The sequence below is a fragment of the Camelus dromedarius genome, chromosome 31 (genome assembly GCF_036321535.1).
Source record: "Camelus dromedarius isolate mCamDro1 chromosome 31, mCamDro1.pat, whole genome shotgun sequence".
Classification (NCBI taxonomy): Eukaryota; Metazoa; Chordata; class Mammalia; order Artiodactyla; family Camelidae; genus Camelus; species Camelus dromedarius.
In genome coordinates, this window is record NC_087466.1 from 4,437,493 (window position 1) to 4,457,762 (window position 20,270).

Consider the following 20,270-nt stretch of genomic DNA (forward strand, 5'->3'; position numbering starts at 1 on the left):
TCAAACATCAATGTGTCTTGGGATCACCTATGAACCTTAGTAAAGTGTGAATTCTGATTGTTAGGTTAGGGGTGGGTTTGAAAATTCAGCTTTATAACCAGTTCCCAGGTGATGCCCATATTTCTGGTCCACTCACTATGCTTTGAGTAGCAAGGCTTTCGTCTTCCATGGAGACACTGAAATATGGTGTTGATGTTGTCAAGCAACTCAGATGGATAGTTTCTCCTCAGGGTTCAGCTGGTGTCTGTTGTGGTTCCGCAAATGTCTCAGGAAGTCAGAGTCACACTGGGTACTTGCAGACTTACCCCAGAGACTTAGTCTGGGATGGTTTTAAGTGGATTTATCATATGCACCTGCTAGCCTCAGGGTTTTGAGCCCTTAGTTTATAAATCTATTCAGGTCCATTTTATAAGGCCAGATTCCTAAGACCAAAAGCTATGTTTTGGTAGTACTTAAATGTGCATTTATAAAGTGATTGCATTATGTCAAAGGACTATGGGAGGTTATAGAGTGGGGTCTCATCTCAAAGTCATGGATTAAAAATGGTTTAGACAGCAGTTCTCAAAGTGTGGTCCTCGAACTAGCATTTAGCATCATCTGGTAAATTGTTAGAAATACAAAATCTCAGGCTATTGAATCAAACTCTAGGGGTAGGGCCCAGCCATCTGTATTGAACAAGTCTGTCAGGAAATCTAACTCGGATTCAAATTTGAGAACCACTAGTTTAGGAAATGAGGTAGTGATGCTTATTAGTGGAAGAACTTTGAGACTCATTCAGTTTTGTCTTACCTTCACCAGAGATCCTTGTTTACCGTTCGTGAGTTGTACCTGCTCTTCTATTAGTGATGCCATCTTCTGCTTGAAAGACAAAATAGATATTTTTGTATAGTCCCACTGTTCAGATCCACTTTTTTTTTTGCAGGGGGTGGAGGGAGATAACTAGATTTATGTATTTATTAATGGAGGTACTAGGGATTGAATCCAGGACCTCATACATGCTAAGCACGTTCTCTGCCACTGAGCTATACCCATGGCCCCTGATCCCCACCCTCAGATCCATCTTTTTTTCTTCAAGTGAACAGACTAATTTTCTGAAGTCACAGACTATACATACTTTGTGCTTTTTCTCCTTTGCTCCTGTATCTTGCCACTGACTCCTTATTAAATTCTGTCACCTGCCAGTTAGAGAATAAAAGCACAGGATACTCAGAATATTCACCGTGATACTGACCAGTGTTAACCATGCATGTTAAATCTACCAGCTGAAAAATAGGTGTTAGATTATCTGAGCTTAGTTTCAAGAGTGCTCTTCATTGCCTTGGCTAGTTATGAATTGGCACCCTTTTACTTATCAGTGTAGGGATCTTTAAAGGTAGCCACCGTGGTTTGTAATGGGCAGTTGGTCACAGTGGTACCATCATGTTTATGTCTTAGCTTTAAAATCATTAAGAAAACAGATGAGCACCAGAAGCAGAATGACTGAATGATCCTTCTGGCCTTCTTGGAAAGAAGACGTTTCAAGACTTGAGGTCAAACCTTTGAGAATACTCTTTTACTTAAATTCTAGGTGGAAATCAGTAGTCAGATGGTCAGTTTTTGCTCTACAGAGATCTCGTTTGATAACTTCATAGGTATCTTTAATAAACCAAGTTGAGTAGTAGCCTCTTAACAGGTGGCATTTCAGTGAGACACAGCTTGTAAGGTGGTATGAAAATAGAGGTGCCTGTTCATATTTTGCAGAATTATAATATGAAAGATCGTCACACCACCTTGGTGTTTCAGCTGTCCAGAAAAGGTAACTGGAAGTTCTTAGAGGGGGCTGGCTGGCAACACCATAGATCCTGTCTTCTCATTGCTCTCTTCTACCTGGTACAGTCCTTTTCCTTGAAAAGTTGGGGTTCAGGTCCCTTGTCGCCTGGATTTTCTCTCCTCCTCACTCATGGTGGGAACTCCTAGCTAGATAAGGAACCAGTGATTTCACAACTGAAACTTATGACGTAGAAATTTGTGGGCAGAGCCTCTGATTCAGGAAGGGGTACTATGAGAGGAGCTGGCCTGGGGGAAGCCTGCCCAAGGAGGCAGCGGTTTGTTCAGAGTTCCCAGTGTCCCCACTGCACAGGGACAAACCCAGCACTGAGTGACAGAGCTGCTGGGAGGGTTCGTGCCCCTTTCCTTGTCCTCTCAAGAGAAGCAGGGGAGAGATGAGGGATGTGGGCCCACAAGCCCTGCTGCCGAATTTGGGACTTGCCTCTCTGCCACTTAACCTGTGTGGCCTTCAGTCATGTACTCAGCTTCTCTGAATCTCATCCTTTTCCTCTGTAAAACATAGAATAGAATAGTATCTACCCCATAAGATTTTTGTGGGGAGTAAATGAGACAGTGAATATCAAGTGCTTAGAAAAGTGACTGGAACACTTACTTCAACACTTTATAATACAGTAAGGGTGGAGGGAGGTACTGAAAGATACCTGTAGATACCAACTTTAGGTCGAGATGCTTATTTTCTAAACGTCACAATAACCATTGCCATTTTTTTCTTTTAGTTTGTTTTTGTTTTGGGGGTTTTTTGTTTGTTTGTAATTTTTGGGAGGGTGGTAATTAGGTTTACTTATTTTTATTTATTTTTGAACAGAGTTACTGGGGATTGAACCCAGGACCTCATGCATGCTCAGCATATGCTCTACCACTGAGCTATACCCTCCCCCTTCAGCATCACCATTTCAATATGAAATCAGAAAGCACTATTGAAAGTGTAATGCCACCACCCTAAACATGATTTTCATAAGTGTCCTTCTGGTACTTATATACCTGCTTACTTAATGTTTTTACATTGTTTTTATCAGTTGTGTAAACACATTTAAAAGCCAAGGCTTATTTTTGTTGCATTGGCCCCATCAACTGAAAAAACAGGTTTTCCTGCTTTTTTCCCCCATTTCCATTTTCTTAGTCTTGTATAAATTCTTTAAATAAAAGAAGTCTTTGCATCAAGTCAGCATTGGAGGCTCGAATCCAGGTGCTGCTGCTTCTCGGCTATGCAAGTTCCAGTCTGAATCCTGACCCACCTGTAAGGACTGTCTAAATGCTGTCCTTTTAGCAGCAAGCCTCACGAATGGGGGATCGTGGGCTGAACCCCACGCGCCCCTTGTGTTATTCACCACTGCCCTGGTTGTCGTCTGTGGATGCTGTTACCCCTTTGTGATCTATTTTTAAAAGCTTTCTAATCCTTTCAGAAAAGTCATGTGACTCCGTAGATTGAAATATCAGGTCAGTCAGCAACCATCTGAGTGAGAGCCTGATGGGCCAAGCCCAATGTTAGTGGGCATGTGGAGGGTGGAGACGGGAGAGGAGGCTGAAGGGGGACCGGACCCAAATGCTGCTCCAGGGACATCTGCCTCCTTTAGGAAGAGCTAGGTACTATGTTGCTTTTACAGTATTCGGACCATTAACAGTGAAACAAAACTGAGTTTTGTTTTGTTTTTACAAAATATCCACCATAATTTTTTTAAATGGGCTTTTTACACTTGTGAATTGAATTCAGCTCATGAAGGTAAAGAATACTTCCTTTTCATCTCCTATAAGTGACTTGTGTGAAATTCTGTAATGTCACAATGTCATCAGAATGCACAGCTGCTTCTGCGTGGGATTTCTGCAGAAGGAAACTGGAAACGGATTTAACCACTGTTGTTTTGGACTTTTACTCACATCGTTTGCTTCCTGTTTTGATACTGATCACTGAAAGTGGGTGTCCATTTTAGTAATTTCCATTACCAATAAATACCAGTAATTAGTAATTAGATTGTTTGGGAAGGTGTGACAAATATTCTTTAAGGAAGGCTGCTAAAACTAAGATGTGTTCATGCTTCCTTGGGTGTGGGACTCTTGGGCGATTAGCAGCTTGTTCTTGCCTGGTCAGGTTTTGTAACCATGCAAAAAGTAAGGTCTCAGGTAATAACTCTTCTTTTGTCCAGATGGTAATTTTAGTGAATTTGTCCACAATCGGTACGTTTCTGTGGGTTACTAGGACTATCTCACATTTCCCCGTGAAATACTCACAGGGAGGGAGCACTCCCAATTAAGAATGAGCACTTTACAAGTTTTTTGCTTTTAGCCAAAGTTGAAGGTTTTCTTTGAAAATATCCCAAAGGGATTCCTTTCAAGAAGTAATTTGCTCTAAGGGCTCTTGAGGAGATGGCAAGTTCAAGAACACTTGTCTTGAGAGGCTGGAGAGCTGTGGGGACAGCAGTCGTCTGCCTGTGGGGGACACAGAGCCTGGCACACCGGAAGTGTTCTGTGGACAGTTAGGAAAGAGCAAACTGTAGTGACTTACCTTATGGTTTCTCTCCTTGCTTAAGGTTGTGGGGGGGGTCCTCTTGGGGTGGGGTACCATCTTAAGCAACTTAGGACATTGCTGGAGGTAACAGAGTTAGTTCTTTGAACCCCATGAGAAGGATTTCTTTTTTCTGTAAATGTCCGCGTGGACTGTGCCACATTTTGAAAAATGTGGTTGGTTTAAAGCACTACTTCTTAACCTCTGTGGGGTCCACTGGAGGTCTTTGGATCTCCACTGGAGAGGAACACATTACAGGAATTGCTGCACTAGTACACTTTGTATATGGCTTCCTTGAGGCCATGAAACTGGCTAAAGAAGCCCTGTTCTCAAGAGTAGTAAGTGTAGTTTTACCTAGATATTTAAAGTTATTCCCAGCAGCTATTACAATCCAAGAATTGTTGTTTTCCCTGTTCTCAGCCTATTAATGAGGAAAATGGCTACTCATCCTCTATAGACAGATGGGCTGTGTTTTAACCATTGGTCAGAGGGATACCCTGGCACACATGGTGCTGCTGGCTCCCTGCTCTACCTTGTGCCTGTATAAGCCTGTCAAGTTTGTACAGTTTCTAGAGCATTTATTCGTACCTGGTATATGTCAAGCATATAAAGTCAACAAAGAAAAATGGAATAAAATGGGAGGGAAAAGTAAAAACATTTTTACCAACCTGAGCCACTCTTTTGTATCAGAGAGTAGCTGGCATTTATTAATCTGTGGTTAGAGCGATAAGTCTGTAAGAGAAATCAAACAAAACATTAACCTCTGGTAACTGAACCTCCTAGTTTAGTTTACTTAAAAAATTTTTGTTGTCGAGATAGAATTCACATACGTAAAATTCTCCCCTCTTAAAGTGTACCACTTAGTGGTTCTTAATAAATTCACAAAGTTGTACAACCATGACTACTATCTAATTCCAGAATATTTTCATCACTGCAAACAAAAACTCTGTACCCATTCGCAATCACCCCCTCTTGCCCCCTTCCCCCAGCCCCTGGCAACCATTAACCTGCTTTTTGACTCTGGATTTACCTATTACGAATATTGCATATAAATGGAATCATATAACATGTGGCTTTTTGTGTCTGGCTGCTTTCACTTAACAGTGTCTTCAAGGTTCATGTTGTACTATGTATCAGTACTTGATTCCTTTTTATTACTAAATATTCCATCTTATATGTTTACCGTATTTTGTTTATCCATTCATCAGTTGGTAGATGTATGGGTTGTTTAAACTCGTGGGCTACTGTGCATAATGCTGCTGTGAGCATTCGTGTACGAGGTTTTTGCCTGAACATAATTTTTTCAGTTCTTTGGTGTATACCTAGGAGTGAAATTGCTGGGTCACGCAGTGACTGTGTTTAACTTTCTGAGGAACTGCCACCATTTTCCACAGCAGCTGTACCATTTTCCATTCCTATCAGCAATGTTAGAAGGTTCCAGTTTCTTTATATCCTTGTCAATAACTTATTTTCATTTTTTAAACAGCCATCCCAGTAGACGTGGAGTGGTATCTCACTGTGGTATTTGCCTGATGACTAATGATGTTACACAAATGGCCAAAATGAATGATGTTTATCTTTGGAGAGAAATCTTTGATATATTTTTTTTTACCTGGTTTAAATTGGGTAGTTGTCTTTTTGTTGTTGTGTTGTATGAGTTCTGTCTATATTTTGGCTTCTAGACCCCTTATCAAATAGATGATTTGTAAATTTTTTTTCTGTCCTGTAGGTTGTTTTTTCACTGTCTTGATAGTGTCATATGAAGCATGAAAGTTTCTAAATTTGAAGTCAGATTTACTTATTTTTTTTCCTTTGGTTGCTCAGCCTTTTGGTGTCATAGCTAAATAACATTGCTTAATCCAAGGTCATGAATATTTACACATATGTTTTCTTCTAAGAGTTTTACAGTCATAACTCTAATGTTTAGGTCTTTGATACATTTTGAGTTAATTTTTGCATATGGTATGAGGTAGTGGTAAACCTTTTTTGGGGGAACAGTTCTAGATTTACAGAAAAGCTAGGAAAATAGTAGAGTTCTTATAAACCCCTCACCCAGTTTTCTTTATTAGTATCTTCCATTAGTGTGGTACATTTGTTACAATTAACAAGATTGATACATTGTAATTAACTGAAGTCCATATTTTATTCACATTTCCTTAATTTTAAACTAATGTCCTCTGTTCCAGAAGTCCATCCAGGGTACCATGCTACATTGCACTCTCATCTCTCCTTAGTGTCCTTAGTTCCCTTTTTTATAAGGCTGTTTGTTACCTTTGTTTAAATATTTTTTGATCCCTATAAATAGAACATTTTGGTCCTTCAACATGTTTGTGGCTGTGTTAAAATGTCAATTTTTCCAAGTTGACTCCTAAATAAATACATAAAATCAGAGTTTTGGCAAACAACTGTAGTAATAAATAGAGAACACCTATCACTTGGACTCCCTATTATAATTTGGAGCCCCATTGTTTAGCAAGTTTTTGTACATTGAGAATATACATATTTAAGCATGAAATATATTGCCCTTGGTTTAATAGTATACTAGGGTTTTTAGTTTAATATTTGGATTTGAGGGTGATGGCGTAAGGGGATATGTAATAATCTTTGGGTTGCTTTTATTATCAGAAAATTGCTTTGCTTTTTTTCTGTAGTGTATGTATAAGCATTTCCTATATTGCAAGGTCCTTCCTGTTTTTACTGGAAAATGTTTTAAGCCCTACTGTTAGGAATTCTGTATTGTTACATCTGCTGCCTTCACAACTACTGTTGGTCTATCCACCCCATGCCATACCACCAAATTTGTGTCACATCTGCCCCTCTGTCACTGTTTACCCTGCAGATTTCATTGGACTTCAGTCTCCACTGTCAATTTGCAGGTGATATGTCAGTGCTTTGACAATTTTTTCAGAATTTTGAGTAGCCTCTAGACATTGTCTTAAATTTTGAATTTTGTTTATCTCAGACTTCTAAATTTCTCTAGGTATTTCTACCCAAATGATAAGACGTAATTCATAAATTAAACCCTAAATAACTGTAAATGCCTGGTTGATATTCTGGTTTTAAAACTAAAATGTTTTCCAGTTCTAGGGCACATTGCTATCACGGAGAAGACATTTAGGCACCTCAGGTGTCTGAAAACACTGAGTGGTGTGGTTTCATAGCATGCTTACATGCAGTGGCTCCTGTGGGCTGAGAGTAAACGTATCCCTCCATGTGTACCCTGAGACGTGGGAAGCAGTCGTCAGAGAAGCAGCAGGCATTCTGTTGTGAGGCCTGTGACGGGGTGCTAGAAAAGTCACGCACGGTGACTTTGCAAGGCAGTTGTAGAATTTTACTAGTACTGAAAGTTTGAGGATTGCTTTTTCACTTTATTGTGAAAATGCTTATTTAAGGAGGCATTGGTTGTGTGTATATGCATGTATGTGAGCAGGTGTGTGTGTGCGCGCACATAAATACCTACAGGTATTTTCTAGTTCTGCTGAAAGGGCCTAGAAGCAAATGAGGATAGCCAGATCCCAGGTCTTGATTTCATACACCATTCCCCACTTACAAGAAATAGGATTTCTCAGAGAAATGGCAGAGTCTGGGGAGAGGACAGGATGGGTACAAAATAAGACAGTAAGGAAGTGCTTTTTAAAAAAAATGATGGAGCATGTCAAAAGGATACAGGGGCCAGCTTGAAGAGGCTCTGAATGTGAGCACCAAAATAATTAAGGACATTGATGAATTAAAGACCATTGGAAAAACTGGGAATCTGTGAGCCCATGCCAGTAATGAATAGGTAAAGAAATGGAGAAGGGAGGGCTTGTGTGTACGGGGGAATGCCAAGTGCTGACTGGTAATTGTGGAAGGAGGCCTGCAGTTGGAAAATCAAGATTGGTTTGGCTGAGAATCACCAATAGGTGCTAAATTTAGGGGGAAACTTTGATGAAAGCCATACCGATTGCACGTTTTAAAGTTGTAATTACAGAGTAAAACTGGAGAATACTTGGGCTGAGTGGTCAAAGTTAACATCACTAATGGGGACAGATGGATGATGTAGGTGTCCAGAGGTGATACTGTGAGTGGACATCTCTTAGGTTAGTGTTCTGCTGCAGAGATGCTTAGCCTCCGTCTAATCATGAAACATTAGACAAACCCAAAATGAATAATGTTCTATTAAAAAACAAAAAGTAGGCTGTATTCTTTAGAAATGCTAATGTCATCAAAGACAAAGGAAGTTGTAGAAATGTTCCAGATTAGAGACCAAAGAGACATGACAACCAATATCTGGTTCTAGGCTGGATCTTGTATTAGATTCTAATAAAAGGTGATATAAGGGAGATTATTGGGTCAGTTGACAAAATTGGAATCCAGAGGGAGAGATTAGGTAGGTGTTACTGGTTATATAAAACCGACAGCACTTCTCAACCCGGTTCTGCTGACGTGAGTGAGCCCTTTTGCCCAAGACTCCACTGAATGTAATGGATTCACTTCTCTCCTATGCATCTAAAATGATACTGACCAAGTAAAATCTTTGGGAGAGTGGAAATATAGTCTCCCACGTTATTTTCTATAGGGATTAATTCTCTCATGGAACTGGAAAAAAAAAGGCTGTGAAAGAATATCCTCATTCTTAAGAAATAGGCGCTAAAGTGTTTAGGGGTACAGGACTAAAACTTGTGCAATTTACCCTTAAATGGTCCCTCCCACCCTCCAAAAAAAATTATGTATGGAGAGCCCAAATGGTAAAGCACATAGAGGCAGGGCGGGGAGATGTTTACAACAGGCAAATCAGGTAAATGGTATATGGGTGTTTTGGGTGGTTTTACTATGTATTAAAAAATAAATCTGTCCCCTTACAAACTGGTATCTAACGTATTTAAGAGTAGTCAGGTTAGCTGAAGGTTTTATGTGAGCCTGAAGTTTCTATGCCTCGATCAGAGTGTTGTGGAATACATTATTGGACAGAAATTTATGAGAGAATGTTTTTTTTCCAACATTTTTTATTGAGTTATAGTCATTTTACAATGTTGTGTCAAATTCCATTGTAGAGCACAATTTTTCAGTTACACATGAACATACATATATTCATTGTCACATTTTTTTTTTTTTTGCTGTGAGAGAGAGAATGTATTTTAGCAAGAAACTGATCACTACTAAGTCACTTGCAGTTCTGCTTGAGCTTCCTGTAAGAACCTTGAACTTACTCTGACTCTGGTCCTTCCTGGAAAAAATCAGGGTGTAAATAAATAAGAACTATGTGAAATGCTTGAGGTAGACACTCAGTTACTGAGAACAAAAATAAGTTGAAATTATGTGGCCTGAGAAATATTGTTCAAAAACCACCATTTGATTTCTCTTTCTAGGAGGAGCTCTTGGATATAAAAGAACGCCCTCATTCCAAGCAGAGGCCCTCATGCCTCTCTGAAAAATACGACAGGTATTTGGGGGGTGAACTTTTTGTTACACCAAATTTATTAAATTAAGAATTGTATCGTTTTGCTAGAATTACGAGTGGGGAGATTTCAGGGGCAATGACATTGGGCTTCCACACAAACAAGTTGCTCTTAAGCTATGAACATGACCAAACTGCATCTCGCTGCATTGTCTTTATCAGTTTCTTTACTCCTTTAAACCATTATTCAAAGATTTGAGCTGCAGGGAACTCTAAGGACAACTAAACCAATATTCTCTCAACTAACTGATTTTGAAACTAAAACTAGAAAATAACTTGGTCAAAGGCACATAGTCAGAAAGCAGAATTAAGACTTGAACACAGGAGTCTTCACCAGGGTCTCCTCTCTCCCCGTGGTTTTTCACACTGTGCTTTGAGGGTCCTCCTCCAAGGGCCTGTCTGGGGTGGGCGGATCAGGAGGACTCTGAGCTTCATCAGTTCCCCACCCCCTAAACGAAAGAACAGTTCAGCCATTCAGATTACCCCTTTTATATCTTGGGCTCCTTCATAAGAGGTAGAAGGCTTTGGTTTGAGAAAGCCATAGCTAAAAGTGGTCTGCAGTCTCTTACAATATCCCTACATTGCACTCCTTATGACTATCTTAAGACTTTAAGGTTACTTAAATATCAAGGTAGATGGTTCATATTGGCCCACGTTTTTTGTTTTTTGTGGGGTGTTTTGTTTTTGGTGGGGGAAGGTAATTGGGTTTACTTATTTATTCTTAGAGGAAGTACTGGGAATTGAACCCATGGCCCTCATTTTTTTTTTTAACATAAAGTGTCTTTAATTTTTTGGTTGAATAGAATATGCTTTTTAAATTTTGTACATGGACTGTTTAGAAGGTTGCTAAATCTAGACTTCTCACTACTTTTCCCTGATGAAAGTGATGCTTGAATAATAACTATTCCAGTTGGTTCGGATTTTTTGCTAAGTCTCAGATAAGCTTTTTTTTTTTTTCTTTCATCTTAAAGCAGTAAAGCTTTTTTACGCCTCAAATTGAATTTTCTTGCTACAACTATTTTCTTCTTGGCATAAAGTAAAGTTATCATGGGCACACATACTTTTATTCTGAAGTGGAAACATTGTGCCTAATAATAGTAATGAAAATAAGAGAAATGGAGGAAAGAGTTTCTCATTCTGCTCTTTCTCTTAGAGAACTAAAATTTGTTGGGTTCTTAAACTCCAAGTAAGCAATCCTCACCACCACACTAGAAGATAGGTAATACCTCCTTCATTGTGTGTTTGAGAGGTTTACTCACCTTTTCTAGAAATGTTTAGCTGCTACCTGCTGTGTGGGAGCTACTGCATCGGAATCTGTCAGACACCGTCGGCATGGAACAGGGTCTGTGGGAGGACACAGTCAAATACTCGTGCGAGTTTATCATTACCGCCAGCACAGTTGTGAGGGACACGGGCAGAGTGCAGTGCTGGTGTGTAGCACAGCCTGGTGTGACCTGGGGGTGAGGAAGCCCTTTCTGCAGCAGACTGAAGGGCATAGCTCAGTAATGTGTCCAGGATGTCCCTGGTGGTGATGGCAGAGCTAGAATTTGGTACCAGGTCCTTGGGCTCCAAAGCTTCTGCTCTGCCCACCTGCCACCCAGTCATCAGAGAGGCAGTACCAAAATAAAACCCAAGCCATGCATTTTCGGCTCTTAAGAGCTATCTGTCCTACTTCTGGGAGAAACTGAGACTATACCTATAAATTCTGGAAAAATACACACCAACCATTCCAGAAGCCACTTGTAGTGAGAGAATTAAGGGTTTTTTCCCTCCTTGTACTAATCTTCAATGAACTTGAGTAATCATTGTTTATGAAGCATTTCTGTGTATAGGACAGGCATAGGTACTGGGAACAACAAGGTTTGTGGTCTGAATGTTTCATTTACACACAGACCGTTGGTTTTCAAATGACTGTTGCTGTTAATGTGAGCAACAACAAAGTGCTACTGAAATTATTAGTTGTTTTCGTCTTAAAAGAGGTAATCATTCTGATGGCATCCATGAAGTTTTATATTGGAAAGGGATTTCCATAACTTACTAACTGAAGAAGTTTAGAAATTAGGCTACGTATGCAGTTCACGAATGCAAGTGCTAACTGTTGTTACCCTTTGACCTGCAGTGATGGTGTCTGGGACCCTGAGAAGTGGCATGCCTCCCTCTACCCAGCTTCCGGGCGGAGCTCACCAGTGGAAGGTCTGAAGAAAGAGTTGGATACAGACCGGCCTTCCTTGGTGCGCAGGATAGTAGGTACGCACAGTCACTCAAATGCGGGTAGCAATTTTGGAGACGATGCTCTTTGCTGCTGACTTCATTCTCACTGTGTGAGTTTTATGCATTGGGAGACAGTGTCATTATTAGGAAACTGACTTGACAGTTGGATTTTTTCTGATTAGCTACCAGAGTAAAATCATAGCCTTCCTGTACAGCAGTGGTGAGTGGGCTGTACTGGGCTTTGTGCTTTCATGTTAAAAGTACCGATGTCTTTCACTGATGTGAATAACTGAGTGAGGTGTGGTAGGGAGCGAAAAGCTGCCTATGTTTAGTCTCATGTGAGACTCGTCCTCAGGCGTAAATCAATTCTGGCAATTCTTAACTCACAGTGGCTTGTGATCTGAATACCGGGTTTGGGTATGGTTTGAGACTGGAGTAAAGCTTGATCTTCCATACCTTTACCCCTTTAAAATAGAACAGAGTCTGCAGAGTGAAATGGAGTCCTGGCTATGTAGAAGCCGTCAAAGAACTTGTTAGACGAGGACCTCCTCTTGAGATGAGCGGAAGACCCATCATAAAACAAACTTGGAACTGACAAAGAAGATGGGGTGACTCTAGCTTGAGCTGTAAGACCTTCTACACAGTTTGTCAGTACATGTAGTGCAGTGATGTCCCTTGAGCAAAGAATTTATTCTAACAGAATCATTAAAGATGTGCAGAGACTTTATTAAAAAGATGAAAACTTAGCAACCTAGATATTCAGCAGTAGAAATGAATGGAGTAAACTTTGGTTTATCCATATGTAGGAGTACATTGCTCAGCTGTTAAAACATTGGAGACGTGTTTACCAAGTTATACAAAATTGCCCATGTTGTATCTTATTTAAAAAAAAAAAAAAGATACTACATGGAAATTCTAAAGTGCACACCAAAACATTTTAGGAAGTGTTTCTGGTGAGAGGATTAAAGGTTTTCCTCATTTGGACTTATATTTAGTTTTCTGACTGTCCTAGGAAGAAATTGTGTGTCTGTGGTGACTTTTACTTTTCTTACACCTTTATTGAGATAAAATTGGCATACAGTAGGTGACACATAAAGTGTACCATTTGATGACTTGTGTATACATCATGAAACCATTGGCACAATTGAAGTAATAAGCATTTCCATCACCACTAAAAGTCTCCTAGTACCTGCTGCATCCTTCCTCACACTTCCCCAGGGGAGGCACTGGTCTACTTTCTGTCACTATGGTTTACGTTTCCTAGAATTTAATATAAATGAAACTATAGAGTATGTACTCTTTGGGTAGTTTCGTTCACTTAGGATAATTGTTTTAAGATTCATGTTGTTGGGTGTATAAATAGTTCGTTCCTTTTTATTGCCTGGTAGTATTCCATTGTATGAATTTGCCACAGTTGATAGACATTTGGGTTGTTTCAGTTTTTGACCAAAACTACTTTGAACATTCGTGTAGAAGTCTCTGTATAGACATATGCTTTAACGTTTTGAGAAGCTGTCAAGCTGTTTTCTGAAGTGGGTGTACCATTTTACATTTCGACCGGAAGTATATGAGAGTTCCACTTGCTTCACATCCTTACCAGCACTTGGAACGGTCAATCATTTTTATTTCAGCCATTCTGATAGGTGTATTGTGGTATCGCATTATTGTTTAATTTCATTTCCCTAAAGAATAATGTTGAATATCTTTTCATGTACTTATTTGCCATCCATGTATTTTCTTTGGGAAATGTCTATTCAAACCATTTATCCATTTTTGTTTTTGTTTGAGTTTTTAAGAGTTTTTCCTTTTTCTCTCTCTTTTTTTTAAGAGATCTCACAATTTTTTTTTAATCCTCCACTTGTGCTTTTTTTTTCCCTTGGTGGGGGTAGGTAATTGTAATTAGGTTTAGTTGCCTATTTGATGGAGGTATGGGGGATTGAACCCAGAACCTCGTGCATGCTAACTAAGCATGTGCTCCACCACTGAGCTATACCCTCCCCCACTTAAGGGTTTTTATTTATACTGGATACAGGTCCTTTACCAGATGCATGCCTTTGAAATGTGTTCTCCCAGTCTGTGACTTGTGTCTGCATTTCTCTGAACAATACCTTTCAAAGAGCAGTTTTAAATCTTGATGAAGCGGTTTATCATTTTTTTAAATGAATTGTTTTCTTGGTATTGTGCCTAAAAAAACTTTACTAACCCAATGTCACAGAGATTTTCTCCATATTTTCTTCTAGAAGTTTTATATAGTTCTAGGTGTCATGTCTATAATCCATTTTGAGTTAATTTTTGTATATGGTAGTAGGTATGACTTCAAGTCATTTTTTTGGCATGTGGATATCCACCTATTCAACACCGTTTGTTGAAGAGACATTTTAACTTTTTAAGTAGTTACTGTTTGAAATATTGATACTTACTCTAGTTTATTAGTTGACTAAACATTTGCTAATAATTACCTAGGTAAGGACTTAGTCAAAATAAAGGGATTGTGGAGATTAATCATGGAAAATCATTTATTATGAGGTACACTTATTTCTCCAAAGAGAAGCAGAAGGCTCAGTCAGTCTTCTTTGAAGAGGTAATGTACATGTTACTCTGTAGCTGCTTTAGTGGTGACTTTTCCATTACCCCCACGGCCACCAGTCATGGACAGACCACCTGAGGAGCAAAAGTGCCCTTGCTGGTTTGCTTAACTTTCCTTTTCCGGCATCTTTCCAGATCCACGGGAGCGTGTGAAAGAAGATGACTTAGACGTTGTTCTCAGCCCGCAGAGACGAAGCTTCGGAGGGGGCTGCCACGTAACGGCTGCCACTAGCTCCCGGCGCTCAGGAAGCCCGCTGGAGAAAGACACTGATGGGCTCCGCCTGCTTGGTGGACGAAGGATTGGCAGTGGAAGGATAATCTCTGCTCGGACCTTTGAGAAGGATCACCGTCTTAGCGATAAGGACCTGCGGGACTTGAGGGACAGAGACCGAGAGAGGGACTACAAGGACAAGCGTTTCAGGGTTTGTCTTCTCGATCCTCTGGCACCTCACGTGTTCACCACGTTTCTTTGTGATGCTGGGTGAACGTAGCCCATTCTTAAGCCAGAGAGAGCTGGGGGTGGGGAGGTGCTCCAGGTCTACAGCAAAGGGTGTTCATTGATCTACTGAGCAGTATTTCATTCACCAAGACCTGATTGAGGTAGAAATGCCTTAACTAGAATCTTATTTTTTATCTTGCATTGTGTACTTTTCCAGAGGGAGTTTGGGGATAGTAAGCGTGTCTTTGGTGAGCGTAGAAGAAATGATTCCTACACGGAAGAAGAACCAGAGTGGTTCTCAGCTGGACCGACCAGTCAGTCTGAAACCATTGAGCTGACTGGCTTTGATGATAAGATACTGGAAGAAGATCATAAGGGGAGAAAAAGAACAAGGCGACGGACAGCCTCTGTGAAGGAAGGTCAGCAAAAACTTCGGGGAGGGAAGCTCACTGCTCTCAGATGAGATGTGCTTATAATTGGCTTAATCGTACACTTAGGAGTGGAAACCAGTTGTTAAAAAGTGGCAAGTTTTTAATGTTGAAGCCTGATTTTGAAACTGCTTCCTAAGTGTGGATTCACTGTGTGTAGCTTTTACTGTTTCTTTCAACTTTTCTGCCTGTAGAGCTAAACAGAAAAGTCTCACATTACCCAGTAAGAGCAGTGTGAACTCGTAAGGGTTCCACAGAGGTAAGTGCATGTGGTAGAAATAACGACAGGTCTCGTTTATTGAGAACGTGTGTACTGGACACAGTGGTGAGTGTTTTGTCCATATACTGCTTCTCCTAACATCTACTGTGAGGTAGGTGCTATCGGGCCCATCTTACAGAGGAGCAAATAGAGGCACGTGGGGCTTCTGTGACTTGTCTCTGGACACTGAGGAAGTGAATGGTGAAGCTGGAGTTGAACAGGATGCTTGTGCTTCAGAGCCCATGGTGTTAGGGCCTCCCTTAGGTCAGTTGGTTGTTTCTTGGCTTCTCCCAAACTTGCTTTCTCAGGTGTCTCCTTCGCTAAACTGAAGAAGCCAGAGCTAATGTATGCGGGGTGCCTGGTGCAGGGTGGGAGCCCACTAGCCGTGCGCCAGGCTGTGCCTGGCTCTCAGGTGGCCAGCCCTGGGCTAGTGAAGAGCCAGGTGGGTGACTTGGGAGACTTTGCTGTTAAACTGCCTCTGAGGTGTGCCCTTGTCTCATTCTCAGTCAGGCTAAAGCAGCACTGGCCAGTGTGGTCTTTTCACTTCATGGTAAAGGTCTGGCTTCTGGTGAGAAAAAGCCTGTGCTTTTCTTAACAGCTGAAATCTGAATTCCAGCCATTCTTGTTTCAACAGAGGAGGAACCAAAAGTAGCAAAATAAATAGTGTCACCTCTTCACCTTATAGATGCAAAAAGAGATAATAGGCCTGAGGTGACAACTAAGACCCTGTCACACAGGTTCCATGGCAGAGTCTCGAGTGGAACCCAGGGGGCCTGGCTCACTTGCCCCACTGGTTGATTGCTGAAGGTCCCTAGTCTGCCCTAGCTACTGTATTGAAGATAAACAAGTACTCTCGTTTCATCTTGGCTGCAAGAATGAAGAGGGGGTGGTGATGAGTTCCTTTGAGTCCATTTTTGTGTCTGTATTCCAGCTTTCCATTGAACTCAGTCTGTAGAATTCCCTGCAGGCACACAGTAGTGCTGGGAGCTTAGCAGTGAACGAGACAGACGTGTTCCTTGCCTGCATGATTTTAAAATGTGTGTGTTGAGCACCCACTCTACAGGGCCCAGTACTAGGTGTTGTATGTATGGTGATGAATGAAACAATTTGAATATGTATCACATTTATAAACCAAAAAACTACATAAAAGGAGGAAATGGTTAAAACCCTCCATTGATAGAAAAGTTTAATTTGCATTCTCTCCAGTGAAAGTATATGCTCATTCTGAAATGGGATATAACTTGCCCTTAATCATCTTTCCTGGGTCCCTGGCTTTTGAGACTATCGTAATAAATGGCCAGTTGTGTTTGTCTGCTAATGCATATTCCTATCCGCTCTCAGTTGTCAAGCCCAGTTTGCTCTCAAGCTGGCATAAAATTACATCTGGAACATTCTTGCTGCTTTCAGGAACCTTCATCTGTTAAGAGATGTCCTCATCTCAACACAAAATAAAAGAGTATAGGAGAAAGTTTCTTTTGTAAGTGTATGAACCAAGCACCGACTCTTTTCCAGCTCTCATCCTTAAGTGAGGGTAACACAGCTGCAGCAGTGTATGTGGCTCGTCACTCCTGAAGTGGCCAGGCAGGTTCTGGTGGATAAAGTGGGTTCAGAAGAAGCACTGCTCTAGTGGAAAAGGACACAAATGACATTGATTAGGCTGTTAAGTTGTCTACCTTTTCCAGGGTTTCTTTGTCTGTAAAATGAGGAAAGTATCTCCACCAAAGCAGTCATTGTAGTTAAATGTCAGTCTTTAAGGAACGGCACCTGCCTCTGCTGGTTGGCAGTAAGCATGTGCTGACCCACGGGGAAGGCTGCCTGTGGCCTTGTCCATGGCTCACAAATGTGCCAGCCTGGGTGGAAGAGTGCTGCTGGCCTTCCAGGGCTGAAGATTCTGCCACCTGCTAGCTTTGAGACCTTGGGTGAGCAAGCCACTTGGCCTCTCAGTTCTTGTAGTCCCCTGCCTTGCTGTCTAGCTCTTTGAAGTGTTATTGGAATGAAGGCAGATGATAGCATTTAACCTCTCTTTGTCTGGAATACTTTGGCTGAATAATATCAAGACTGTGGTCCTGTTGGGGACTTCTGAGAAGCGATGGGTCCAGGTTTTGGCACTGTTTTTTAGGAGAACTTCATGTCGGCTGTGATCTTGAAACTACAGGCAGCTTTTATGTAGGTGCTTTTGCTGGGTAGAGCTTTAGGAGTTCTGTTTTTCAAATTAAAAAGTTGATTATCCAGTATTTTCCAGTGCATTTAAATTTTAAAAGAAAAAAGTTTATTTTTATCCAGAGGATCTTGCTTTTTGCCCATCCTCTGGCTAGAACTAACATGTTAGTATCCTCAAACATTAGCACTTGGTAGCATCACTTAAGAACTCACCTTCCCATCGTAACAACAACCAGATGTTACTGAACTTTAAATGTACCAGGCACTACGGAGTAAGACAAAGCTGATTAGAGCAGCTTAACCTGCCCTCAGAAAGTTCAGTCCCACAGACGGTTACCATAACAAAGTGCAATAAGTACTCAGAACAGATCATAGAGAAGGTGGTGATTTATTTTGCTGGCAGGCCAGCTTCCCAGTAGAGGTGACATTTGAGCTTTGCCTTGAAGGATGAACTGCAATCTGTAGGCAAGTGAAAACTGACTTTGTGCTGTTTCACGTAAATACCTCAGGTTGCTGACCCCGACTTAACGTGGTGATGCAGAGGCGTGAGTGAAAGCAGAGCCAAATTGGTTCCATTTTTAAGCAGTAAGAGAATCTCAAAGGCTATCCTTTAAATAAAAAAAATCACTACCGTATAGAAAATGAAGAATGGACAGAGGAGGGACCATAATCCCACGTCGTGTTGGTGTTCTGGCTTGTTATTAAGGCTTTTTCCCTCCGCCAGCTCCCATAAGAAGGGAGCTGTTTTACTGCTGCCCGTCCTGTACCAGCACGAGAAGTCTGCTTTCAGAGTCATCTGTGTCTCTTCTGCATGCGTGATGATGGCTGAGGCCACAGAGTAAGTCTGGAGTGGTTTGCTTGATCAGACTCTTTGTCCTGGTTTTGCTTTCAGGCATAGTCGAGTGCAATGGAGGCGTGGCCGAAGAGGATGAGGTGGAGGTCATCCTCGCGCAGGAGCCTGCTGCTGATCAGGAGGTGCCGAGGGACGCCGTCTTGCCCGAGCAGTCCCCAGGAGAATTTGACTTTAATGAGTTCTTTAACCTTGATAAGGTGCCGTGCTTGGCTTCGGTGAGTGTAGCAGCACACTTACAAACACGGATGGTGCAACTGCAGGGTTAAATTTGACCCGAGTCTTTAAGATACCTCTTCTTAGAGTATGGTTGTGCTAGATGGTTTGGGGTTTTTTGGCTTTTGTTCTTAAATATTATTTGAATTTTTATTGGCATTGTTTTGAGAGGCTTAGTGGAAATGACTAAGTGAGAATTCTATACCAGTTAACACTTTTTCCAGGCTGTTAGCATTGGACTAAGAATCTTCAGATGTTTAAGAACATTGTCCACTTTTATTTTTAAGTAGATAAGTGTTTGTTGTTAAGGCTTACTGTGGAGGTGGATTTTTACAACTGGTGAATGGTGTCGCACTGATCTGCATTCTTTGCGTAAGGCTGACCTGTTAGGTGGTACCTTTGTGATGTGATGGTTCCGAAAACCTTTGGTGAAAAGGAATATGGGATACTATTGTTGTTGCTGTTAAACTGTTGTGAGATCTAGTCTTTCTCGACTTTTAAAGTAGAAACAGTATGACATCCCTCAGATATAAAACTTAAATGTAAGACAGGACAGCATAAGACCCCTAGAAGAAAACATAGGCAGAACATTCTCTGGAATAAATTGTACCAGTGTTTTCTTAGGTCAGTCTCCCAAGGCAATACAAATAAAAGCAAAAATAAACAAATAGGACCTAATCAAACTTAAAAGCTTTTGCACAGCAAAAGAAACCATAAACAAAATAAAAAGACCACTTAGCGGAATGCAAAAAAGTATTTGCAAACAATGCTACCAACTAGGGATTAATTTCCAAAATGTACAGACAGCTCATATAGCTCAATAACAACAACAACAACAAACCCAATTTTAAAAAATGAGCAGAAGCCCTAAATAAACATTTCTCTAAAGAAGATGAGCTGGCCAACAGGCACGTGAAAAGATGTTCAACATTGCTAATTATTAGAGAAATGCAAATCAAAACTACAGTGAGGTAACATCTCACACCGGTCAGAATGGCCGTCATTAAAAAGTCTACAGATAACAAGAGTGTGGAGAAAAGGGAACCCTCCTACACTGTTGGTGGGAATGTAAATTGGTGCAGCCACTATGGAGGACAGTATGGAGGTTCCTTAAAAAACTAAAAATAAACTTACCGTATGATCAAGCAATCCCATTCCTAGGCATTATCTGGAAAAAAATATAATTTGAAAAGATTCATGCACCCCAGTGTTCACAGCAGCACTGTTTACAGTAGGCAAGAGACATGGAAGCAACCTAAATGTCCATCGACAGATGATTGGTTAAAGATGTTTTATATATATATACAATATATACACACACACACACACACACAATTAAACATACACACACAGTGGA

The 20,270-nt window shown here is 40.8% G+C and overlaps 1 protein-coding gene across 6 annotated transcripts in view; it reads left to right on the forward strand.

The window, feature by feature from the left end:
- EIF4ENIF1 (eukaryotic translation initiation factor 4E nuclear import factor 1) overlaps nt 1–20,270 on the forward strand; it is a 39,338-nt gene that overhangs the window by 3,472 nt on the left and 15,596 nt on the right. For all 6 annotated transcript variants that reach the window (XM_031443128.2, XM_031443125.2, XM_031443126.2 and 3 more), the window contains exons 3-7: nt 9,676–9,749; nt 11,884–12,011; nt 14,697–14,983; nt 15,218–15,419; nt 18,740–18,915. In XM_031443128.2, coding sequence (XP_031298988.1) covers nt 9,676–9,749; nt 11,884–12,011; nt 14,697–14,983; nt 15,218–15,419; nt 18,740–18,915 — 867 coding nt within the window. The remainder of the gene's footprint in view (nt 1–9,675; nt 9,750–11,883; nt 12,012–14,696; nt 14,984–15,217; nt 15,420–18,739; nt 18,916–20,270) is intronic.